The sequence below is a fragment of the Lathamus discolor genome, chromosome Z (genome assembly GCF_037157495.1).
Source record: "Lathamus discolor isolate bLatDis1 chromosome Z, bLatDis1.hap1, whole genome shotgun sequence".
In the NCBI taxonomy this organism is placed as follows: Eukaryota; Metazoa; Chordata; class Aves; order Psittaciformes; family Psittacidae; genus Lathamus; species Lathamus discolor.
In genome coordinates, this window is record NC_088909.1 from 23,779,173 (window position 1) to 23,803,849 (window position 24,677).

The following is a 24,677-nucleotide window of genomic DNA, read 5'->3' on the forward strand; positions in this document are numbered from 1 at the left end:
AAAAATACCATCCCTGGAAAAGATCACCAGGGAGGTGGGGATCTCCATTCTTGAAATCTTTGAAGACTGAGGAAGACAAAGTCACAGCCAGCATGACCTAGTATTGGCAACATTCTTGTCTCAAGTTGAATGGGATTAGAGACTGCCAGAGGTCTCTTGTAACCTGGTTTCTACGATTCTAGTGCTTCTCCTCCTTGTCCCTAACCAGTACCATCATCTCCATGGCAGCAGCACATCCCTCCTGCCTACACACAGCACTGCCCAGGCTCCATCCCACACCCTTAATAGGGTCAAATGTGCCACGAATGGTTCAGAAACAAATATGTGCTCATCAGCTCTCTGGATAAATTTGGACTGATATTTAATTACCTTTCCTGCAGTGAGAATGGAAATTTAGTTCTCTCTCCTACAGAGAGCAAGCCACAGGCTTAGAAAATTCCCAGAAACTCCAGGCCTTCGAATCCTCTACATTGCTCAAATTCGGCTTAGGAGTTACATAGTTAATTGTGGGAGACTGAAAGACAGGTAGCACAGTTCCATAAACTTTGCTTCCCTGCGAAATCAGGATAAAAACAGGGCTGCGACAGACATCCAGGGATCATCCAATCCATCCCACAGTCCCCAAAGGGTCCACCACAGATGCATCATTCCTGACAGATGACTGCGTAACTTGTCTTCAAGACAGCTTCAGTAATCGTCTGGGTAAATTTTTTTTCAGGAGCAGGCACCACTAGTGTTGTAAAAGGCCTAACATGAATCTAAGTGCAATTTAAGGCTCTTGTTTGACATCACCTGGAAAAGTGATTATTCCTTTTCCTCTTGGAAGCAGCCTTCTGCAACTTTGCAAACTACCATGACAACACCTTCTTTTAGCCTCAGAGCCAAAACCATTTCAGTCTTCTGCAAACTGTGGTTTGTTACTCTTCTCTCAAGTCCCCACACTTGCCCTGCAGCATTTTTGAAGTCCACCGCCCAGAAGCGTTGGAGCTTCAGCTTGGCATGTAGCACCAGCCACTAAAAACACCACATGCTGCCTGTATTTCTGCTCATACACATCATGTTCATATTTGCCACGAGTAGCATATCGCTGTCCCTCATAATAGTTTGTGATTCACAGACAGATCCTCTTCTGAGAAGCCAACACCTGCTAACCTTCTGCTCTTCACCTAGTTTTGTGCACTAGATTACTTTTATTTTTCAAATCCTTGCACCAGATACTAAATTGCCCAAATTTATTAGGGCATTCTGGAATTCAATGCACTTTGCAGCCCTTCCAATTTAAAGTTATCTGCAAACATAATGAACATTCTTCCCCTTCCCTCAGCTGGGTTGTTGTTCTGCTCCTGGAAAAGGACCTGTGGGTGCCAGCTGACAGCTGAAACGAGCAGCTTGTGCCCAGGCAGCTAAGAAGGCCAATGGCATCCTGGCCTGTATCAGCATTTGTGTGGGCAGCAGGACTGGGGCAGTGATTGTCCCCCTGGTGAGGGTGCACCTCAAATCCGGTGTTCAGCTCTGAGCCCCTCACTACATGAGAGACATTGAGGTGCTGGAGCAGGTCCAGAGAAGGGCAACAGAGCTGGTGAAGGGCCTGGAGCACAAGTGTGATGGGGAACGGCTGAGGGACATGAAGGGGGTTTAGTCTGGAGAAAAGAAGGCTCAGGGGGAACCTTATTGCTCTCTACAACTACTTGAAAGGAGGACGGAGGCAGGAGGTAGCTGGTCCCTGCTCCCAAGGAACAAGGGATAGGACAACAGGAAACAGCCTCAAGCTGCACCAGGGGTGGTTTAGACTGGATGTTAGGAACAATCTCTTCCCCAAAGGGTGTTCAGGCATTGGAACAGGCTGCCCAGGGCAGTGGTGGAACCGCCATCCCTGGAAGTGTTCACAAACCTCGTAGACAAGGCCATTAGTGACATGGTTTAGTGGTGGCCTTGGCAGTGCTGGGGAATGGTTGGACTTGAAGATCTTAACAGGTCTTCTTCAACACAGTTGATTCTATGATTCTATGATTCTATTTTATAAAACCCCAAACACCACTTGCAATTTCTAGAGAACCACAGTCACTAATTAGCCTACTTTGTTGATAAACCACTGCTAAGTAAACACCAAGTTTAACACAACAGGTTTTGGGAGATGTGGGGGATGCTGCACAAGAAGATGTGCCAGCAGACCCAAACCAGAGCACGAACATCCTGACCCTCATCAGCTGCAAACCATGGGAGTCAAGAGGAGTTGAAGTTAGAACACCAAGATAATCTCAGAGAACTGTAGATATTGAAACAAAGACGTTACTGAAGACAAAGATGTAATAATGTACCTGGCACTTTCCCAGGATCTAATGAAAGTCTCCAATGTGGACTTAGGGGACAAAAGAATTTGTGTTCTAGGAAAATGGAAAGTAATAATGTAGCAGAAAGTGGTAACAGAGAAATGTGCTTATATATCTGAGAACAAGTTAAGTTCTTCAAGCAAAGGTGTTTGAATAATAATGTGACTGGTTGAGAAAAGCTTATGATGTTGCAAAAGAAACTAACCAATACTAACAATTACTAACCGCTAGGTAGGAGTCTATAAAAAGCCTGTAAGCTTGCTCAACAAATTATTTTGGTTGCACCACAACTGGAGTCCATGCCTCAGCTGCCATAGGGAAATAAAAGATTTGGTCTCCATGCTCTCCCTGCTTCACCTGTGGCGCAACCTAAAAGTGCATACAGCAAAATCTGCCTGCTGGCTTCTGCCCCCAGAAAGACTGGAGAGCTTTACTGTCCTAGTTTCTAGGCCAAAAAAAAAAAAAGGCCCCTCTCCAGGTTTCTTGTGGCCCCTTTAGGCACTGGAGCTGCTCTAAGGTCTCCCCTTAAGGAGCCTTCTCTTCTCCAGGCTGAACCAGCCCAGCTCTCTCAGCCCAGCTCCAGAGCAGAGCTGCTCCAGCCCTCACAGCATCTCCATGGCCTCCTCTGCCCTCTTTTTTGCCGGCAGATGTGGGTAATTCACTATCTCTGTCTGTTAACAACAGCTACCACACTAACTCATTGGATTTGCCCATACTGCCTGTTGGGGAGCTCCATGTGCATGGTGCACATTCAGTGCACACAGGTTTCCAATGCAAGTCTGTCCAGTGCTTCAGCTCGTTTCCAACCAGGGATTTTTTCACAGACCATGGAGCAGTTTCATGAAATAGCTAAAGATACCACCAATGTCAGATCCATCCCTGCCAAGCCCCATGACAAACACTGGAAGTACAGGAACTCCCATGAATTTTGAGAGATGAGCATGCCATGAAATGGTTTTACACTCTCATCCTAGAGCCAAGCGAGTTTTCCTTAATTTTGCAATACCAGCCTCTTGAGCAAAATGGTAACTTAATGCCACCAACAATTTCTGAAGCTTGTAAGGCTAAAAGCACAAGAAAAAAATATGAACGACTAAGTGGAAAGATATAAGAAACTTTAACTTTGGCACTCCTATCAGCATCTGATATAACAGAACATCCCAGCTATAATGAGAAACCTTTATGTCTGGGCTACACATCCATCCTTCAAATGATCAGACTGCAAAAGAATCCCTTAAAAATCCTTCTTCAGACATGGACAAAGGTAGGAAACATGCACATACTTTCCTCCTCAGACAGCTCAATTCTACCTTTTGTTAGATACAAAATCAAACTCCTCAGTTCATTGCTCCAAGAGCCTGAAATGCAGGGTGCAGTCGATGCCTAGGGTATACCATGCTGATGAAAGTTTCCAAGTCACAGACGCACAGCCAGGCATACATCCACACCAGCAGTTAGGTGGACACTCCATTAACAGGACCACAAGAACATTCTGCCTCTCCTCAACTCATCCACACATCTTCCATTTCACCGATCAACACTAATTTGCTGTATTAGTAGAAGCTCAGTTTTCAGGAAAATCCATAAAAGCATCCACTTAAAATAACAAATGTACTGGAAAACATGCCTGGGATTTCTATCTTAGCACACACTCGGGCAGCAGGAGGGCGAGGCAGGAAGGTGGTGAGAGGGGTAGAAGAGGCAGCCCTGAAGCTCACACTCCAAACCAGGGAACTTGTATGCCTTTGATCCATCCCTTCAAACTCAAAACAACTAACACAGTTATCTTGTGTCTACCAGCCTGAAAGCTTCAGTCGCAACCTTCTGAAGTTTAGGGATTTCAGGGATCTGGTAAAGGTTCTACCAAGAAAAACTCCAAGCTTAGGAAGCACCTTTTTAGGCTTCCTCACCAACGGAAGCTCCCCAAAACAGTTTATGCAGCTGAAAAGAGATCTTAACTACCTAAAATCAAGACCTTGACTTCCTACCCGTGTCACATATGCTGGGTAACTCCTCTGTTGTCTCATCCCAGGGCACAAGAATGATGCAACTGCTAAAGAGATCCCAAATTCTGGTTCTGAAGAAACTGAGGACATCTTTTAACTACAGATTGTTCCAAATATGTCAGGTTCAACTGCCTCTCTCCAAGGGTCAACTACAGGCCGGCCACAAAATCATTTGCAATAGGGTGTGTGTTAACAGCCCTGCTCTGGAGAACTCAGTTTTCGTTCAATAAAACTAGATTTTAACCTGCTGCAGGGACAGCAGCAGGAACAGCAGCCCAGACAGCCAAACATCCCCAGAGCATGAGCAGGAGGTAGAGGGAGGGGATTCTGCCCCTCTGCCCCTCTGCTCCTCTCTGGGGAGACCCCCCCTGCAGTCCCGTGTCCAGCTCTGGGGCAACAACACAAGAGGGAGGTTGAGCTGCTGGAGGGAGTCCAGAGGAGGCCATGGAGATGTTGCAAGGGCTGGAGCAGCTCTGCTCTGGAGCCAGGCTGAGAGAGCTGGGCTGGTTCAGCCTGGAGAAGAGAAGGCTCCTTAAGGGGAGACTTCAGAGCAGCTCCCAGTGCCTACAGGGGGCACCAGGGGCTACCTACAGGTAACCCAGGGGCTAAAAGAAACCTGGAGAGAGGCTCTGAACAAGGGCCTGTAGGGACAGGACATGGGGAAACGATTCAACCTGACAGAGAGGAGATTGAGATGAGCTCTTAGGCAGAAGTTCTTCCCTGTGAGGGTGCTGAGGCCCTGGCACAGGGTGCCCAGAGAAGCTGTGGCTGCCCCATCCTTGGCAGTGTTCAAGGCCAGGTTGGACAGGGCTTGGAGGAACCTGCTCTAGTGGAAGGTGTTCTGCCTGTGGCAGGGGTTGGAACTGGATGACCTTTAAGGTCCCCTTCCAGCCCAAACCAGTCTGGGATTCTGTGTAACAGCACATTCTGCCACTCAAAACGTACCTCCACTAAGGTATTAATAAAAACACACAGATGAGGCACAAGTAGAAAGCAAGGGATTAAATCAGCCAAAGTTAAAAGAGAAAACTGCCCTGTCTATTTTTACGGAACTGTAAAGGAATCAAAGACACCAAAGGTAGTCAATAGTTCAAATCCTTTATGTTAATAATGTATATTCTGCACAGAGGCAGCTTAATATTCTTTCTCTACCTTACCAATGCCCCTTTACCCCTCCATCCCTAATCCTGCAGAAATACTATTCTGCCATTAACAGGATTTTATAGGTGCAGGGACGCAGGAATGAAAAGATAAATCATCAAATCACAGTATTATTGCAAGTCCTTTTCCCACAGATGTGGCTCCTGCCTTCCTCCATCCTTATAACAGGTTCCACGCCATATGCTGTGCAATACTCTCCAAAGCCCATACACCCAAAATTCTTAACCAAAACGCTCTGCTGCTGCTCTTCACCCTGCCTTGAACCTGCAGGTACTACTGGTGTGGAAAGCAGCCTGAGGGATAAGGGGCTGTGAATGATATTACTGGGAAAAAAAACACATTTCTCTTCTCTATGGAGCTTCACTCCCTGCTTTCTTTGTTTCTAGGAGCTTCGAGGCTTAGACAGTTTCCACCTTGGGCTCTTTCCCTGGACACACCAGAATAAATCCGAGCATTGCAGTGCAATCAAGGCACCTGGTCAAGTAGAAGGTGTCCCTGCCTGAGGCAAAGGCTTTGAACTCAACGATCTTTAAAGTCCCTTCCAACACAAACTATTCTGTGACTCTATGTGGTGTCTCCACCTCATTGTTTCAACAGCTGCTTCCAGCCACAGAAACCACAAAGCCAAACCAAAAGAAGGCCCAACTAACTCACCTGCCACTAGTCACTGACTCAGAAAAGCCCCTGACCTAATGACATGCATGAGTCTATGAAATAAAAACTCTTCCTGGGTTCCAGGCTGTGGTGGTATGGAAACGAGAGATGTATGCAGAGAAAGACCACCCCTCTCCTTGCTTACCCTGCCCTAGGATCTGGAGTTACCTTCACAGCTGAGTTACAACATAAGCTGAAGTACATCGTAAAAAAGCAAAAAGAATGATTTTGAGAAAGGTCCTTGTGACACACCAATTCCATCTGAGGAAACAACCTCAAGAAAAACTCCAGCAGCAGCCAAAGTGAAGGGGAATTGACTTTTAAATGCACACCTTAACTGGAAAAGGTGTTTCTATACCTGTAAATAAAGTGTTTCTCCACACTACAGTGCAGTAATTTCTCGCAGGAGCACGGTCACTGATCCATTCAGGAGGTTGGAGGATTTTCCAGGTTTTAATTGAGCTTATAATATTTCAGAGAGTCCAAGATGTCTGCTCCAGCAGCAGGAAAGATCTGGACAAACACTTCAGCTCTCAGACACACACGGGGCAACACAACCCCACCTCTACTTCCAGACATTGAGCCACTACATTAGAAGAAAAAGAAAGAGCAGAAGCTAAGAGAAATGCATTTATGGCTGGCCTTGGTGTTTGTGCCAGGCTAGGAGAGGCACACTTTCATCCTCTTCAAGTGTTTCAGCTCTTCAAAGCAGAGCAGAGTGCCCTTTTCAACAGACAGTCATCTGACTACATCTCGACAACACTCTTGTTACTCTACTTACAAATCACTGCCTTCTCACAGCTGTATGAAATGCAAAAGCACATTCCTCTGTAAATTAAGATTTCTTTTTTCTCTTTTCCAGGCAAAGGGCTCAGCAATTTATATAGAGAACAATTCTTCCTTACATGGAGAAAAATATCTCTAATTTTTAGGATAAAATGCATGGATTTATCTAACAGCAAGACTCTTACAAATCACTTTTACCACCTAACGTGGCTCACAGAAAAAAACAAAAAACAAAAAAGCAAAGCAGCTGCTGTAAGTAAAAAAGTCTTTCTTCACCCAAGAAGGCTAAAACATGGTCCCAGAGACTTGCATGATCATGCAAATAAGCTCCACAAATGTGGTTTAAAACCTTGCCTTCAGCTGCCCTGTGCTTGTTTCCTTGTTATGCTGAACTCCAACAGCTTGGGGACACTCAGACTCCAGGGAGGAGACTGAACCATTGGTTTGAGATCTCTCCTCTCTCCTGGCATGAAGATCAGAAGCCAAGGTGAAGACTGTGTCTTGCAAGAGCCTCTAATGGGCCTGCAGACCGACTGGCACAGCCAGGGAGGGCAACGCCACTGGTTAGTGCCACCAGCTAGGGTCCCCACGAGCAAGGGGTACGGCTGCATCCGTACCTTCCCAGGCACTGAGCCCACAGAGAACGTCCAGGAGAATCACATGGCTTTGCAGGGTGCTCCTGGTACAGGAACAGGCAGCACAGGACACCCTGCAAAGGTAAAGCTTCAATAACTGAGGACACATAGTAGCTTTCCTGGCCTCTTGTAGATACATCACTTTACCTCCTGTATTAAAACACATATATACAGGACCAACAGGAACATTACAGGGCAGTGGTGCTTCTCTGATCCTGGCAAATTTTTAACTCTGCTTTGAATGTTTTCCAGAAGACATACTCCAGTCCAAACTGGAGTAAGCCTTCTGGAAAACCTGTCTGGGCTGCCCCACTGCCCATCTTAACCAGGAGACCTACTAGGAGGACATCACCAGAGCGAGCGATCTCCCCCCTTTCAAGGCAGTTGCTACCAACAACCCACTGCACAAAGCTTTATGATCTATAACAAAACTATGGGTATGAAAAACACCCTGGACAAATCTCTGGGGGTAACAAAGTATAAAACAGAAAATAAAGCTAAAACATGAAACACACAATTTATTCTAAGTTGGAATCTTTTCCTGAAGCAGTTATACTTTTTGTCATTAAACCAACAAAAGGAAGATTTATTTTTCAATTACAGAGGCACATGTAAGTAGTTCTAAGTTACCAGAAGCACTAATATGCAGGAGCCATTCCAGGACTGGCAGCCAGACACTAAGCATCAGACCTGCAGCAGCATTAATGCAAAACTCACTGTTTTTTAAAAACCTTTGAGAAGGTTTGTCCTATACCCACTGAACTCCACAAAGCAATGGAGATTGTGGAGAGCTTGTTTTCTGTGACATGAAAGTACAATTTTCTTCCTCTCCTACAGAAAATTCATTTCTACACTAAACAACAGGTATGTCAAAAATAGTAAGTTATGTTGCTTGGGTTTGTTGTTTGGTTTTTTTTTTCCCTGTGGATCTCTGCTACTACACATTTCCATCTGCAACTTTTAGGGGAAGAAGGTTATCAAGAATAACTGCTGCTTCTTTTTAATGCTTGTGCCTTTTTTACAGTCTGTCATTTGATAGAAAATCCAGCCACAGTCCTCCTAACACAATTACTGACCAGTCCCTTTGGAGAGGGATGGGCAGCTCAGTAACCAGTTCCCAATGGAGTCAGAAGCAGCCTGGGCTCAAGCTCTATGCCATTCTCTCTCAGAAAGTTGAATAAATGTAGAAAATTAGTATTAAAAGTTGACAAGACTGTCATCTGTCTCCTCCATTACATGTGAGGGATTTGAGGGGTCACAACTCCTCCACAGTATCTAACCAGCCTCCACAACAAGGATGATGGAAAAACACTTTGGAAATGCTCTGCAGAAGTACTGCTGGGGTAAGGACTCATTCCGTAACCATGCATCAGCTGCTTTGAAATTTCTTTTCACGTTTTCATCTTCCTGTCTGACATTTAGCACAGGCATACAGTTGGTTTGATAGTGCACTTCCAGCATGCTGCAATTTCCCTGCCTCTGGTATCATGCACATGCAGGGAAAACTCTTTGGGCAGAAAGTGTTACAGTTTTTCACTTTCTGTCCTATTATGGGAACACCATTCACACTACTCCACTCACCTATGAGGGTAACTTGTTTCTTATGTAATTAAGGCCATTCTTCAAGCCCGAATCTCTCCATAGCAGTATCTGCAATTTACTCAGTATCTGCATTTTAACTTAGTGTTTTCAACTCCAAGCTAGGATAAACGATCAATAAGATGCTGAATGCTCGAGAAAAAATAGAAATGCTACGCACATACAATCTGCACATAAAGCCTCTCTCTTTCCCATTAAATTTTTTAGTACTTGCTTCTTGGTTGCCTTTGACCAAGATTTAATATGCAGGAGAGCAGCACTGCCATGCAGAAGGATCTCAACTAGCTGGAGAAATGGGACAGGATCTAACTGCATCTGTCAGTACTGTCGGGGCAGTTACACAGAGGACAACACCACACCAGATATCTCAGAGATGCTCAGGGAAAAGGCAAGCAGTGACTACCAAGGTGCAACCATGTAAATTCTGTCAGGATGTAAAGAAAACACATGGTTCAGATAAGACTGGGGTTGCCAGAGGACAGGGCCTAGTGCGGTCATGACATCTCCATTCTTCTACACCTTCAAATCTTGAGTGAACAACATGCTTCAGGGAGAACAGCGATGGGAGACATTACTGTGGAGATCTGTTACAGACCGCCTGATCAAGAGGAACCTGTGGATGAAGCACCCTACAGACAGATAGAAAAAGGCTCGTGCTCACAGGCCCTTGTTCTCACGGGGGACTTCAACCACCCTGACATCTGCTGGAGCGACGGTATGGCCTGGCACAAGCAATCCAGGAGGTTCCTCGATTGTGTGGAAGACAACTTCCTCCTGCAAGTAATAGAGGAGCTGACAAGAAGTGCCATGCTTGACCTTGTGCTCACCAACAGGGAAGGGATCATTGGAAATGTGATGCTCCAGAGCAGCCTTGGTTGTAGTGATCATGAGATGGTTGAGTTCGAGATCCTCAGGACAGTGAGAAGAGCGTGCAGCAAGCTCACTGCTCTGGACTTCAGGAGAGCAGACTCTGGCCTCTTCAGGAACCTGCTTAGTAAGGCTCCATGGGATATAGCCCTAGAGGGCAGGGGGGCCCAAGACTGTTGGTTGATATTCAAGGATCACCTGCTACAAGCTCAGGAGTGTTGCATCCCAACTAGAAGGAAGTGTGGCAGAAGGGCCAGGAGACCTCCTTGGATGGATAAGGAGCTGCTGCGGAAAATTCAAAGGAAAAAAAGAGGCTTATGAAAGGTGGAAGCAAGGACAGGCAGCCTGGGAAGAATACAGGGATGTTGTCCGGGAAGCTGGGGACCAGGTCAGGAAGGCTAAGGCCCAGTTAGAAATAACTTGGCTAGGGATGTTAAGGATAACAGGAAGGGATTCTATAGGTATGTCATGAATAAAAAACAGACTAGGGACAACGTAGGCCCCCTGAGGAAGCTTTCGGGAGAACTGGCTACCCTGGATTTGGAGAAGGCTGAGGTTCTGAATGACTTCTTTGCCTCAGTCTTCACTGGCAAACGCTCTGACCACACCACCCAAGACTTGGAAGGCAGACGCAGGGACTGTGAGAATGAAGACCCTAGGCCCACTGTAGGAGAGGATCTGGTTCGAGACCATCTTAAACACCTGAACGTACACAAGCCCATGGGACCTAACAAAATCCATCCACAGGGCCTGAAGGAGCTGGCAAATGAAGTTGCTAAGCCACTGGCCATCATATTTAAAAAATCGTGGCAGTCAGGTGAAGCTCCCGACGACTGGAAAAAGGGAAATGTAAGCCCCATTTTCAAGAAGGGGAAAATGGATGACCCAAGGAATTACAGACCAGTCAGTCTCACCTCTGTGCCTGGCAACATCTTGGAGCAGATTCTCCTGGAAGGCATGCTAAGGCACATGAAAAACAACAAGGTGCTTGGTGACAGCCAGCATGGCTTCACTAAGGGGAAATCCTGCCTGATCAGTTTGGTGGCCTTCTATGATGGGGCTACGGAGCTGATGGACAGGGGTAGAGCAGATGACGTCATCTACTTGGACTTGTGCAAAGAGTTTGACACTGTCCCACATGACATCCTTCTCTCTAAATTGAAGAGGCATCAGTTTGATAGGTGGACCATGCGGTGGATAAAGAACTGGCTGGACGGCTGCATGCAAAGAGCTGTGGTCAATGGCTCAATGTCCGGCTGGAAACCAGTGACGAGTGGTGTCTCTCAGGGATCGGTGTTGGGACCGGTCTTGTTCAACATCTTCATCGCTGACATAGACAGTGGGATTGGGTGCACCTCAGCAAGTTTGCCGATGACACCAAGCTGTGTGGTCCGGTTGATATGCTGGAGGGAAGGGATGCCATCCAGAGGGACCTTGACACGCTTGTAAGGTGGGCTGGTGCCAACCTTATGAAGTTCAACCATGACAAGTGCAAGGTCCTACACCTGGGTTGGAGCAATCCCAGGCACAGCTACAGGTTGGGCAAAGAAGAGATTCAGAGCGGCCCTGCAGAGAAGGACTTGGGGGTGCCGGTCAATGAGAAACTTAACGTGAACTGGCAGCATGCGCTCGCAGCCCAGAAACCCAGCCACATCCTGGGCTGCATCAAAAGGAGCGTGACAGCAGGTCAAAGGCGGTGATCCTGCCCCTCTATTCTGCTCTCATGAGACCTCACCTGGAGTACTGTGTGCAGTTCTGGTGTCCTCAACATAAAAAGGACATGGAACTGCTGGAACAAGTCCCGAGAAAGGCCACGAGAATCATCAGGGGACTGGAGCGCCTCCCGCATAAAGACAGGCTGAGAAAGTTGGGGCTGTTCAGCGTGGAGAAGAGAAGGCTGCGTGGGGACCTAATAGCAGCCTTCCAGTACCTGAAGGGGGGCCTATAGGGATGCTGGAAAGGGACTCATCATTAGGGACTGTAGTGACAGGACAAGGGGTAACGGGTTCAAACTTGAACAGGAGAGGTTTAGATTGGATTTAAGGAGGAAATTCTTTCCTGTTAGGGTGGTGAGACACTGGAATCGGTTGCCCAGGGAGGTTGTGAATGCTCCATCCCTGGCAGTGTTCAAGGCCAGGCTGGACGAGGCCTTGGGTGGCATGGGTTAGTGTGAGGTGTCCCTGCCCATGACAGGGGGGTTGGACCTAGATGATCTTGAGGTCCTTTCCAACCCTAACTATTCTATGATTCTATGATTCTATGCTAAGCAACCTCATTCATTTTTACATTTAGCCCTCCCCTAGACAGGGATGTGGACCAGAGACTTCCTGTGGTCCCCTTGTGCCTAAATCTTCCAAACCAATTGCTTGTTGATGCTGCATAATGAAAAATGAATTCACGAATGCTATCAATTTCTTCATAAAGTTATCCCAAATAATGGCATACAGATTTAGAGACAGATACTCTTTATTTGACTTAACTTCTAAAGATGACATTCCTACAAAAATATTACAAAATTGCTAGTAACAGTATTTTTATGTGCATCTCAGATCTTTTGCCATATTACAAGCACTTGGAGCCCACGTGTATGAACAGATCTTCAGGCTCGGCTACTCTAGCAAGCTGCCGTCTATGTCAGGGACAGTCTATCAAACCACAGCACTCCCTTTCAGCAGTACCATATTTGCTATCAAGCTGCCACAGATCAGGTGAACTTAGGCTGAAAGCATAGGTAACCCAGGTAAAGAGACGGAGAAGACCAAATCTGGGTGGACGTGGCCAAGGAAACAAGCAATAGAAAACTGTGAAGCAGAGATCTGGATGTGTGAACATAGAGCAAGAATGTACTTGTCAAGTCAGGAGAATAACAATAGCCTAGCTGAAGAGTTTGCTGTTGGATAAAGAGAAAAAGACAGTTTTTAAATGAACAACGAGCAAGACATAAAAATGAGACTTCGGTGACGACCCACAAGAATCCTTCAGCTTGAAGGGGATATTTCTAAACATGCCTCATGTGAAAGGCACTTCTGTTTCTGAAACTACAGAGGGCTACAGATTCCACGTGAAGTCAGTGGGGAAAGGCACTGGGATCAGAAAGAAACACTTCAACACTTAGACACATGGCTTTGGCAACCATCCCCAGCTGCTGTCACCCTTGCACATCTGACAGCAGAAGCAACAGGGCAGACAGCATCTTGGGATGTTGCTAGGAGTATGAAAGTAACTCTTAAACAGCAACACTAACTAGCAAGGGGAATCATCAAAGAATGAAGCCATCATCTTAAGGGCACCAGGGAGGAAGGCAGCCAGGCAGGATGACTAGATGGATTCTGCCTTCATGCTTCAAATCTGAGTCACTGAACAGAGAAAGGCAAAGTCACAAGCAGAATGCAATTCACACCACATTTTCCTTTACAGATGTAGAATGTCAAGACAGACTCATTTCTTCTGAGGAAGAAAAACAAAAGTCTGCAGGAGAAGGGGAAGTTCAACTAATTTTATCATCTGCAAAATACACTTTTTATTACCACTCAGTCTGCATACATTGCCTGCTTTTCCACCTACCTACAGAAGAACTCAGCACCAGGGAGTAATTAAAGACTTGAACAGCATTTCAATTGAATAGATGTTTACCCTCCTCACTTCTTACACGTCTAGCCTTCCCAAAACAGTATTATATAGCAAGCAAAATCAGCACGTGGGAGTTGATAAGCACTGGGATTGATTTCCCATTCTCAAACTCAGCTGAAAAAATTCTGCCTCCAAACCTCAAATCAAAACCACATGAGACATGTGATATCTGCTCCATCTATGTCCAGCATGGGACCGCTGAACAGCCCTAACATGCAGACAGGTGTCCCAAATGCTGCACACACAACCTTGAAGCACTTCCTGCTCTGCAGGCTGCATATTGCTCAGCTCAATAACTCTTGGGAGCGGATGAAGATGCCTACTGAGAGATGAAATGGGAGAAGGAAAGACTAGAACCTCTTATTGGACTGAAAGCGACTGGATCAAACATTCAGTGTTGGAAGAGGACAGAGTAGGGGTTTTGGATGATGGTAAGTTCCTGAGGACCCAGCTTTAGCGCACGCTTGAGCCCAAAACTCCCCCACATGCTGGGCTGCGTCCCTAGAGGGTTAGCAGGAGGTTGAGGGAGGGGACTCTGCCCCTCTGCTCCTCTCTCTGGAGACCCCCCCTTTAATCCTGCATCCAGCTCTGGGGCAACAACACAAGAGGGACTTGGAGCTGCTGGAGTGAGTCCAGAGGAGGCCACAGAGATGCTGCAAAGGCTGGAGCAGCTCTGCTCTGGAGCCAGGCTGAGAGAGCTGGGCTGGTTCAGCCGGGAGAAGAGCAGCTCCCAGTGCCTAAAGGGGCTACAAGAAGCCTGGAGAGGGGCTTTGGACAAGCGCCTGTAGGTACAAGGAGAAGGGGGAATGGCTTTAACCTGACAGAGGGGAGACTGAGATGAGATCTTAGGCAGAAGTTCTTCCCTGTGAGGGTGCTGAGGCCCTGGCACAGGTTGCCCAGAGAAGCTGTGGCTGCCCCATCCCTGGCACTCTTCAAGGCCAGGCTGGATGGGGCTTGGAGCAACCTGGTCTAGTGGAAGGTGTCCCTGCCCATGGCAGGGGGTTGGAACTGGATGACCTTTAAGGTCCCTTCCAGCCCAAACCAGTCTGGGATTCTATTATCCAGCCAGTCCAGTGTGGCGTCTCCACCATCAGCCAGCAGCAGATATGGAGTGAAAGCCCAAGAAAACAACCCACATACTGCAATTACAATTCTCCAACCATATTCTCAAGTCACAAAAATTTGTGGCTTAGACACCTCTTTATCCATTCTTTGGACTTTTTAGTGTCATTCTCTCCACTGATTTATCTCCCATGAATTGGTCCAGCTGCTCTTCAAACTCAGGCAAACTTCTAAGGTCCACAGCTCTTCCTTTCCCCATTTGAAGATCTCTGTCATCAATGACTGTACCCCTTTTAGCAAACTCTCCTTAAAGTTTTAGGCAAAACGGAACAGATTCTTCAAACTTTACTGTTTATTTCTCCCTTCCCTGTGGACTGACCACATATTTCAGCTTTGTGCTTATCTCCAGCAAACTGCTGGTCCATGCAAAGGCTGCTATTGTGTTACAGATGCAAAATTCCATCAAGAGTCTTTGGTGAGGAACTTTATTAAACACCACTGGAAAACCTAAGCAAGCCACATAAGCCAAATCATCTGTCTGCATAGCAGAGATCCCACAGACTTGAAACACCCAGCTTCCTTCATGTATCAAACATGCCTCACCTTACATCCCATTTATCTACATCTCCACTAGCACCAATATTTAGAATAAGCTTTTCTGGTTGTTTGATTAAGAGATGTTCCCACACCATCACACACCAACCTCACTGACAGTGAACATACCACAGAGAGGTGATTCTGGTTTACGAATACCAAAAGACCACAAGTGGAAAATATCTGCCCAGTTAACATATTAAAACCAGAACAATCCATGCACTCCAGCTCAGTTTCCCAATTTAACCATAACATGTATTACCTTCCACTTCTTCAGCAAGTTTCCCAAGTGTGTAAAGCAACATAAAAGCATCCACTATTCAAAAGAAGGACAAGCTTTGAAACAGAACCAGAGTAAGCCTGTCAGGATAATGGTGGTCCAATGCTCATCTTTGCACTTTCAAATTCAAAGTGAACTGTGAATGGAATTCCAGCCTTATTCCTCAGACAATTTCTTAAGCTACAAAGAGATCCCAGAAATCAGTTTTATCCCCAAGATTTCAATTAAAATATTGCCAAATGGTCTTTTTGGTGAGTTCTAACAAAACAAGTGACTTTGTAGCAGGCTACATCAAACGCAGTCTCGATACCCCACATAACCCTCACTCAGGAATGCTCAGGAAAAAAACATGCCAAGTTACAAAGCCAACCTTTCCTTCACTCCTCACCCTCCCCATTACTTGAGGCAGCTCAGAATGTACAGAAGGAGATACAAGAGAATCAGAACACTGATGTCAGCAGTACCTGAATAACCTATTATGGGAGATCTCTCCTATTGATCTGCTAATAGCCTCTTCAAACAGACTTCACACTCCAGGAACAGGAGAGTGGTGGTAAGAGGGTCCCAGTCAGAAAGCAATTACATTAGCTGGCCATGAGCTCACTTGTTTTTCAAGAACATGGAGCTACTTCTCAGGTCAGCATGCACCTCGGCTTTTGTTCCTCTCTCAATACAGCTTTGTCCTCTCTGAGCAGGTATTGATGCCAGACCTTTCAAGAAGTGGGGCTTGGAGTTGATTCTTGGCAACCTCAGGGCATTGCTGCTGTGTGACAGAGTATAGCAGAACTGCTGCAAAGACAGCTCCCTTCTTCCCTACTGAAACTGGTCTGAGCCTTACAACTCAGGCTGTCAGCTCTGGGCACTTAGCAGACTGCTTTTAACATTTCCTCTTCCATTTCACATCTTTAAAGTTCACATTACAGAGAAGAAAAGCAGTCGTTCCCATGAAATCTCTGCTTCTGCAATGCAGTCAGTTATTCTGCCCATTCTTATTCCAAATAAACCAGGACTTACAGCTCCTGCCATTTCCATTACTGTGATGAATTTATTAATAGCCTCATTTCTGACATCTTTCCACTTCTTACAGTGGAATACGCTCAAAAAAAAAAAAAAAAAAAAAAAAAAAAAAGGAGCAGCAATTTTCTGTAAACTTCAAGAATTTGGAAGCATTTATAACTCCAGAAGATGGCCTTAAGATGCCATGGGAAACATGCCAGGCTCCTCTAAATCTCTGGCTCACTCTGTTTTCACCCAAAATTGATCCACAAAGTGGGCAGCCTGCTACTGCATCTCCTGCCAACACCTGGCTAGAGTCGAACATGCCTGCAATTTACAGACACACATTTAATTACACTGGAAAATTAAAGCATCCATTTCCCTGGCTCTAGAAGAATAGAAAGCATCTGGGCAAAAGATACTGCCTACTGGCTGACACGTATTTGCTTTCCAAGCAGTAAAACATCTACAGCTTTCCAAAACAACTACTCATGTCATACACAGTATCTGTAACAGCTTCCTGAAGTATGTAATTTGTGGTGGGATAACAAGTAAAATGCTTCAGGCTTGTGCACAGGCACTTTCTAAACATATAATGTTTTTGCTGTGGCACGTGTTGTCCTTGTACATACACAATATATATACACTATATATACACATATATTTTGTATCTATACAGCAATGTACTTAGCCTACAAGCATCAAGTTGCAATGATGAAGTCATTAAATTTCTCAAGGTAATTTCAGTTCTGGCACAAGGACCAGAGAACATCAAATGAAGTTACCCCAGGGAACACTCAAAACAGTTGCTTCTCTGTTCACTCTCCCTGTTCCACCAGAGGCTGTACTGAGTTTGGTCAGAGTGTCCCCTCACTGATTCTTTTGAAGGAAAAGCCCTTGTCTGTTCACTCTTTCTTCAAATGAAAGCCAGCCCATACCTTTGATTATTTACACTACCATTCCTTGTGTGCTTTTCAATCCTGTATTTTATTTTCCAGAGGAAGCAGAACTGCACTCCATGGCATAGCAAAGATACCTGCAACAATAACACTAACTCCTAACATGAGATGGCTTTCGATCATGAATATCAAGATGATATTTGGAAGTGCTTAATCTCAGATTGTTTATTCTGAAGAGCAAGAAGCATCTTCAAGGCCCACCATCATTTACAGAAAATGCAAACTGTCCCAGTCTTCCCATGGGACCAGTCCAAGTTTGTCCACACCAAACATCAGCCAATTTATCACACAGTCTCTCACTACTTCCTCAGCTTTGTTTTTAACCTCAGCAGCTCAGTATCATCAGCATAACTTACTAGGTGCCAAACCTGTATACCACCGCTTGCTTGTAAGACTCCAGAATTACCAAATTTTGCAATAACAGGCAGAACATGCCCTGGAATCATGGAATCACAGAGTGGTCTGTGCTAGAAGGGACCTTAGAGCTCATCCAGTTCCTACCCTCTGCCACAGGCAGGGATACCTTCCACTAGACCAGGTTGCTCAAGACAGATTTGCCACCACTGGTTATACAGTAAACAAGACTTTGCCTTTCAGTGTGACCCTGCAGATATTACGTGTAGCTGGTAATTCATCTGTCCCTGCATTAGGACAACCCAACTGCATCCATAAACCTCTCCAACTGGTTAACAAATCCTATTAATCAAATTAATCAAGCAGCAAAGGCTGCCAAAGTCAGCAGAAGCTTGGAGTTCAAGGAAGCAAGTAAGCAGTTCCTGGGAGTTCAAGGAAGCAGCTGATAGAATACTTTTGGCAAGAAATGAATCAAGTACTGCAGTTCCTGAACGAAGCAATGCACTTGGTCCAGAAAGAAACAAATTCGGGGTTTTATGACTCCTCAGTTTTGTGCCTTTTCTGCACACACAGGTACTTTCTGAGGAGGGCTCACGGGAAGAAATAACAAAATTCACACAGGTGTCAAATCTCAGCTTTCCTCAGCGGCTTCCTATGCTAATGCCAATATTCCTCAGTTTCATGTAACTGAATATTCCACCTATTAACACAAGCTGGCATGACAGCTTTGAAGCAGAAAAGACTTTGTGACACCTCTGAAAACCCTGCAGAGAGTGATTCATTTTTTTAAAAAACACAATCCTAAAGCAGCTTAATATGTTTAAGCCTTAACATGTTAGAGTCCTTCCATCCATCAGTAAAATGCCAATATACCTGTCAGAACTAAGCACATGAGAACAATCATTAATTTATTCTGGGTTTTTGACAATTGTCTTACTGTCACTTCAGAATCACAAACTTAGACACTCATTAACACCTTCCCACAGTGGGCTTCCCCCTCACAAGGTCATGATATTCAGGAACCCAAGCACCTTCCCCTCTTACTAGAGCTTATAAAAGTTAAATTTTTAAATCTTGCCAGTGAGGGATATAGGCAGAAGCACAGCTTGCAATTCTGGATGCCTCCACCTTCTAGTGTGATTTTCAGTGAGGTTATGCCTATACTTGGCAATCGCGCTGGTAAACGAGGTGGCTGACAGCTGAGAACTCCCATCATGACCAGGAGCAAGTTTGCAGGAGCTGTGGCAATGGTGGAGTAACAGGACTCTAGTATGGTAGAGGCATGTAGCTTCTGCCTAAAATCTATCTCCCAAGGTTCCTCCTTTCATAGTTATTTAAGAAAACTACCCTTTAATCCTCCGGTTTGTCACACACTCAGATCAGGACACAATGCAGACTGATTTCAGAAATGCTTGTGTCTCCAGATGTAGAAGCAAGTGACACTTTGTCTGCCATAACCCTGTCTTTCAGCAAAGGTGTTTTTCAGACTATACTTGGATTTGCAACAGGAATCAGACAAGGTATGTACACACTACACTGCAAACACTCACCCTGGCACGAGTTTCAACAGCAAAGTATCAAGCAGCAGCTTACCACAGCTGAGGTCTCCCCAGCTAGAAACCCACAAGGATCCCTATTCTGTTCTACAGGAAGAGACCTCTTCTTTCTTTACACACACATTTTTAAAAGGAGCTCTCTATGCTGCACTGGAAACAGTTTTGGAAAGCAGAGAGAAAACAGAAAAGGATTTTAAAAGCCAGAATCACAGATTTTTTTTCAGCCCTGGTGATGTTACCACCTTGCACACAACAGCCAGGTTCTGGTCATCACAAAGAAACATCTATGGAGATCTTCTTGCTTGCCTTCCCCTCACCATAACCCCTGGCACACTCACCTCGCCTGAGTAACTGTATTTTCCTTTCAGGATCTGCCGATACAAGCGGGTGCGGTTGTCATCTTCAAAGGGCATAGTGCCACTGAGGAGAATGTAGGAGATGACACCCAGCGCCCACATGTCCACAGAGTTCGTGTATGGCTTCCTGACCAGGATCTCTGGAGCAATGTACTCCGGGGTCCCACACGTGGTTTTCATCAGGCAGTCATCTCCCTTCTTCCGAGCACTCGCCAGCCCAAAGTCCGTAATCATGATTTTGGAATCTGTTCCTGGATGGTAATACAGCAGATTCTCTGGCTTTAAGTCCCGGTGCGTGATACCCAGTGTATGCAGATACTTCACACCATCCAACACCATCTGCAGCACGCGTGTAGCATCTCTCTCAGTGAAGGAGCCCTTAGCAATGATTCGATCAAACAGTTCTCCTCCAGTTGCCAATTCCATCACCATGTACACACGGTCCTGGGTCTCAAACACCTCAATCAGCTGGATGATGTTGGTGTGGCGAACCCGGCGTAGCACACTAAGCTCCGACTCACACACTTCCCTCCCCTCCCGGTATTTGGTCTCTATCATCTTGATGGCATAGGGCTGCTTGGTGGCCTTGTGTTCCACCCGTACAACACGGCTAAAACTCCCTCTCCCAATCAGGGCTTTAATATCATACTTCGCTGTCACTCTGGGGTCAAACTTGGCACGGTATTTAGCCACTTTGTTCTTGTGGGGCTCAGGCTGGTCCAAGTGGGCAGGCAAGTGGTTCCCAGGGTACGGGTTAGCGTGCTGTGGAGGTGAGGGAGAGCCAGCTTTGATCCCGCAGTCATCCTTGATGAAATGCTTGTATATCTCATTGTGGCCTGTGTAAGGTTCAACTTTTTTCACCAGATCTAACTGCACATCTCTGGGGGGCTCGGGAAGCACTTTGCTTGTCCCACAGCCCATCACTGAATGGTGTTAATTTCCTATCAAGGCATTTTCCCAGAGCAGCAGCAGCAACCACATCCAGGGCAATTTCCACATTTGAACCTTAGGAAAAGAATGAGACAAACCAAATAAATACCACAAACAAGGAGTCTGGAGTGTTCTCTGTACTTTACTGCAGAGCACGTAAAGCACTCTGCAGTACTTACGTACACTGACGAAAGCTTTACTGCTTTCATCATAACCTACTGGTAATAGTGCCTGTAAATCCAGAGTCATGGTCAAAACAGATAGTCCTGGAAATCACACAGTATCTCTTTTTATAAAGCACAGCTTGTTTACTGCTCCCAACTGAGCACTGAAGCATGGAGTTACAGCCTGGCTGAGCTACAAAGAGACCTCTGGAGGTCCTCTTGTCCAGGCACAACTTCTTAATAATAATTAAATTCTGGAGAGGGGCTTTTCACAAGAGCATTTAGTCGCAAGACAAGGGGAAATGGTTTTAAACTGAAATACAGTAGCATTAGATGAGATCTTATGAAGTTCTTCCCTGTGAAGATGCTGAGGCCCTGGCAGAGGCTGCCCAGAGAAGCTGTGGCTGCCCCATCCCTGGCAGCGTTCAAGGACAGGTTGGACGGGGCTTGGAGCAACCTGCTCTAGTGGAAGGTGTCCCTGCCTGCAGCAGTGGGTTAGAACTGAATGAGCTTTAAGGTCCCTTCCAACCCAAACCATTCTATGATTCTAGACTTAGTTTTGCTTCACTTCTGGTTTTCCATATGGGGCTGCATGTAGGAAATGCAAGTGGAATTTCTACTAGCTGTTCCAGACTAGGAGGAGGTCTTGCTCACCACACTGTATTCCAACAGAACCAAATCAGACGCACTTCAGCAAGCCTGGGTTAAAACAATATGACTGGTTTAGGAGATGGAGAAACTGCCTGTCTGTGCTGTGGCAGTTAGCCAGGCAGAGTTAAATTCTCCTCTTTGGCTTAGATCCCATCAATATGGTGCCTGAGCATTCACAGAAGGCTATGGAGATGTCATTAGACTTGAAATGTAATTGTAGGACTTGCCATCACTGAGAATATGTCCGCCATTCACCACCTCTCCAATCAGCTGGTCAGTTTAAACAGCAGGAAGGAAATCCCGGCTGGTCATCCATCAGGAGGATTACACGGAGAAATACATGTTTTAGAGAGACACCTGGAAGAAGTTTAGTCTCTACATCCAGTCTGGAAGGAAAACAAGGCTTTGTTAAGACTCAGTTTTAAAATCAGACATCATCAAAGTAACTCCTCATGGAAGCTGAGCATGCACAAACAGTGCAGCAGAAATAAAAACCAACTTGATAGAAAGCTCAACTGACTTACACCAAACGCCATCCTGTAACTGGGTGCTCATTCAGATTCAAGTACCATGACAATAAAGAAATCAAGAACTACAGCTAGCCCTGAATAATGCCTCCCACTGAGAGCTCTTCCCAGCATTGCTGTACCTTAAAATGGACAAAGTTAACAGAGAAATCAAATGAGAGCATTCAGAAACAGATTATTACAGAGTAATTCCACATGTAGAGAAACATTCATGTAAAATGTCCAATTCGTAAATAAAACCAAGAAGAAGGATCAAATGCTGAACTTGAAAACATGATATATAAATCCAGTAATAACATTAACTGAGATCAGGCAGCAACTACCAGTATGTCTGTGGCTCTTCCCTGTATGTGTAAGCATCTCGGTGAAGCCAAAAGAATCACACCACAGCCAGCAACAAAATGCTTAAGTCCATGTCAGTGCTGGTAGAAATGCTCCTGTGTAATAATCACCAGCAGTCTGGAGGAAGGAACAAAAACACTGGAGAAACGGAACATCCCGAGCCCTATCCAAGCAGGACATCAAATACTTGGCAGGTGCCAAGATATGTGAGAGGACACCATGGCCAAGCTGCAGATGCGAGAAGGAATATGGGGTTTATGCTTCAATGCCCACCCACTCCTCTCCTTAGCGCCACAAGCACATCGCATCCCACAGCTCAGCAGGGCAGCACCTCAGCTCTTACTGATCCAGAAGCTGCCTTCAGCTCTGAATTCCTGGGGGTAGCCCTGTGGTAAGGGGTGTCAGGCACTCACTAACCCACCCTAGGCTGAGTGGGCCTTCCACCACTAATTAGGTTATCTCACAACTTGAAGTGATTTAACCTGGCTTTTCTATGAGCTGCCACAAAGGAAATTTTAAGACACCAACTCTTAACTGCATTACGAGATGCTCACACACAGCATCTTACCTTTACTGTTACTAATAAACCTTAAACGTGCCTCTTACTGCCTGACATGAGCCTGGTGTGAGCAGCCGCCCGGCTGACAGGGAAATCCGGGGCTGGGGCTGCTGCAGCAGTGCAGGCTGCGATGCTGGAGCCGGGGCAGGCCAGATCACCCACGATTATTCCATGACTATTGTTCGTAACTCACCCCGAACAACGCCGGTTTTCCCCACCCCTTCCAGCGAGGGGACCCAGGGCCGGGCCGGTAGCTCGTCCCGAGGCAGACTCGGCTCCAGGCCTGGGAGCACCGCTCCCGCTCCGGCCCGGCCCAGTGGTCAGGGCCCCCTCCGTGACCCGCCCGTACCCGCCGCCCAGCACTCCAGGCAGCGGCAGGGCTGAGCCCCCGAGGCCCGGCGCGCCCGCGCCTCCCGGGCCGCACAGCTGCTGCATCGCGGGGCCGAGCCGCCAGCACCCCTGCAGCGAGGGAGGAGAAGGCAGCGGCGGACGGGGCCGGGGCTGCCCCCCGGGCTGGGGCGGCGGCCGCCCCGCACTCACCTCGGCCCGCTTCGGCCCGCGGCTCCGCACCGCCTCCTCACGTCATCCCCGAGCGCCGAGGACGCCCGAAGCGGGAGGGGAAGCCGGCCGCGCAGAGCCGGGGAGGTGGGCAGGGGGCACTCTAGCGCCCCCTGCCGGGGCCGCCGGAAAACCCGCCCCGGACAGCGCTCCGACTCGCGGCTTGGAGCTCGGGAGCGCCAGGGGTGGACGTGGAAGCACATGGAGCTGTTGGAGCAAGTCCGGAGGAGGCCACGGGGATGATCAGGGACTGGAGCGCCTCCCGTATGAAGACAGGCTGAGCAAGCTGGCGCTGTTCAGCCTGGAGAAGGCTGCGTGGGGGGGACCTAATAACAGCCTTCCAGTACCTGAAGGGGGCCTATAGGGATGCTGGGGAGTGACTCTTCGTCAGGGACTGTAGTGACAGCACAAGGGGTAAGGGGTTAAAACTTAAACAGGGAAGATTAAGGTTAGATCTAAGGCAGAAGCTCTTCCCTGTGAGGGTGCTGAGGCCCTGGCACAGGTTGCCCAGAGAAGCTGTGGCTGCCCCATCCCTGGCAGTGTTCAAGGCCAGGTTGGACAGGGCTTGGAGCAACCTGCCCTAGTGGAAGGTGTCCCTGCCCCTGGCAGGGGTAGGAACTGGATGAGTTTTAAGGTCCCTTCCAACACAAACCAGCCTGGAATTATATGATTTTATGGATCATTCACAAGTTCCTTGGACTCTGACCCCCTCAGTGCTTCAGGACCCACCTCACTCCCCCCTGGGACCTGGGATTCTCTCAACCCCAGAAGTGCCAGGACCCCTTCAGCCCTCCAGGCTGAGCAGGAGTCCCCTCTGACAGGGCTAGCACACACTCAGTTCCCCACACTCCTGCCTCAGAAAGGCTGCCTGAGGAAAAACAACTCCTTGCCTCCTTGCAGCCAAACTCAGCCCAAGCAGATATCCAGCAGTGCCTGGGATTGCTGCTCCCACGGGGGGCTTCCTGCTGGGCTGCAGGGCTCTGAGAAAACACTCCCTTTGGAAGGAAATCACCAGGAAGCATCAGCATTTTCCTTGGCAGGTAAAACCCAGTCCCTGAGGGCTAGCTCTTGTGCATAAGAGAATAACAAGGCATGTTGCTTTCCTTTTTTTTTTTTTTTTT

At 46.9% G+C, this 24,677-nt stretch overlaps 1 protein-coding gene across 1 annotated transcript in view; it reads right to left on the reverse strand.

The window, feature by feature from the left end:
• The window catches only part of PSKH1 (protein serine kinase H1), a 42,845-nt gene extending 19,256 nt beyond the window's left edge, over window positions 1–23,589 (reverse strand). The window contains exons 1-3 of the mRNA XM_065662224.1: window positions 23,539–23,589; window positions 21,798–21,956; window positions 19,808–20,830 (exon numbers count right to left, since the gene is read on the reverse strand). Coding sequence (XP_065518296.1) covers window positions 19,808–20,746 — 939 coding nt within the window. The 5' untranslated portion in view covers window positions 20,747–20,830; window positions 21,798–21,956; window positions 23,539–23,589. The remainder of the gene's footprint in view (window positions 1–19,807; window positions 20,831–21,797; window positions 21,957–23,538) is intronic.
• Window positions 23,590–24,677: the final 1,088 nt, after the last annotated feature.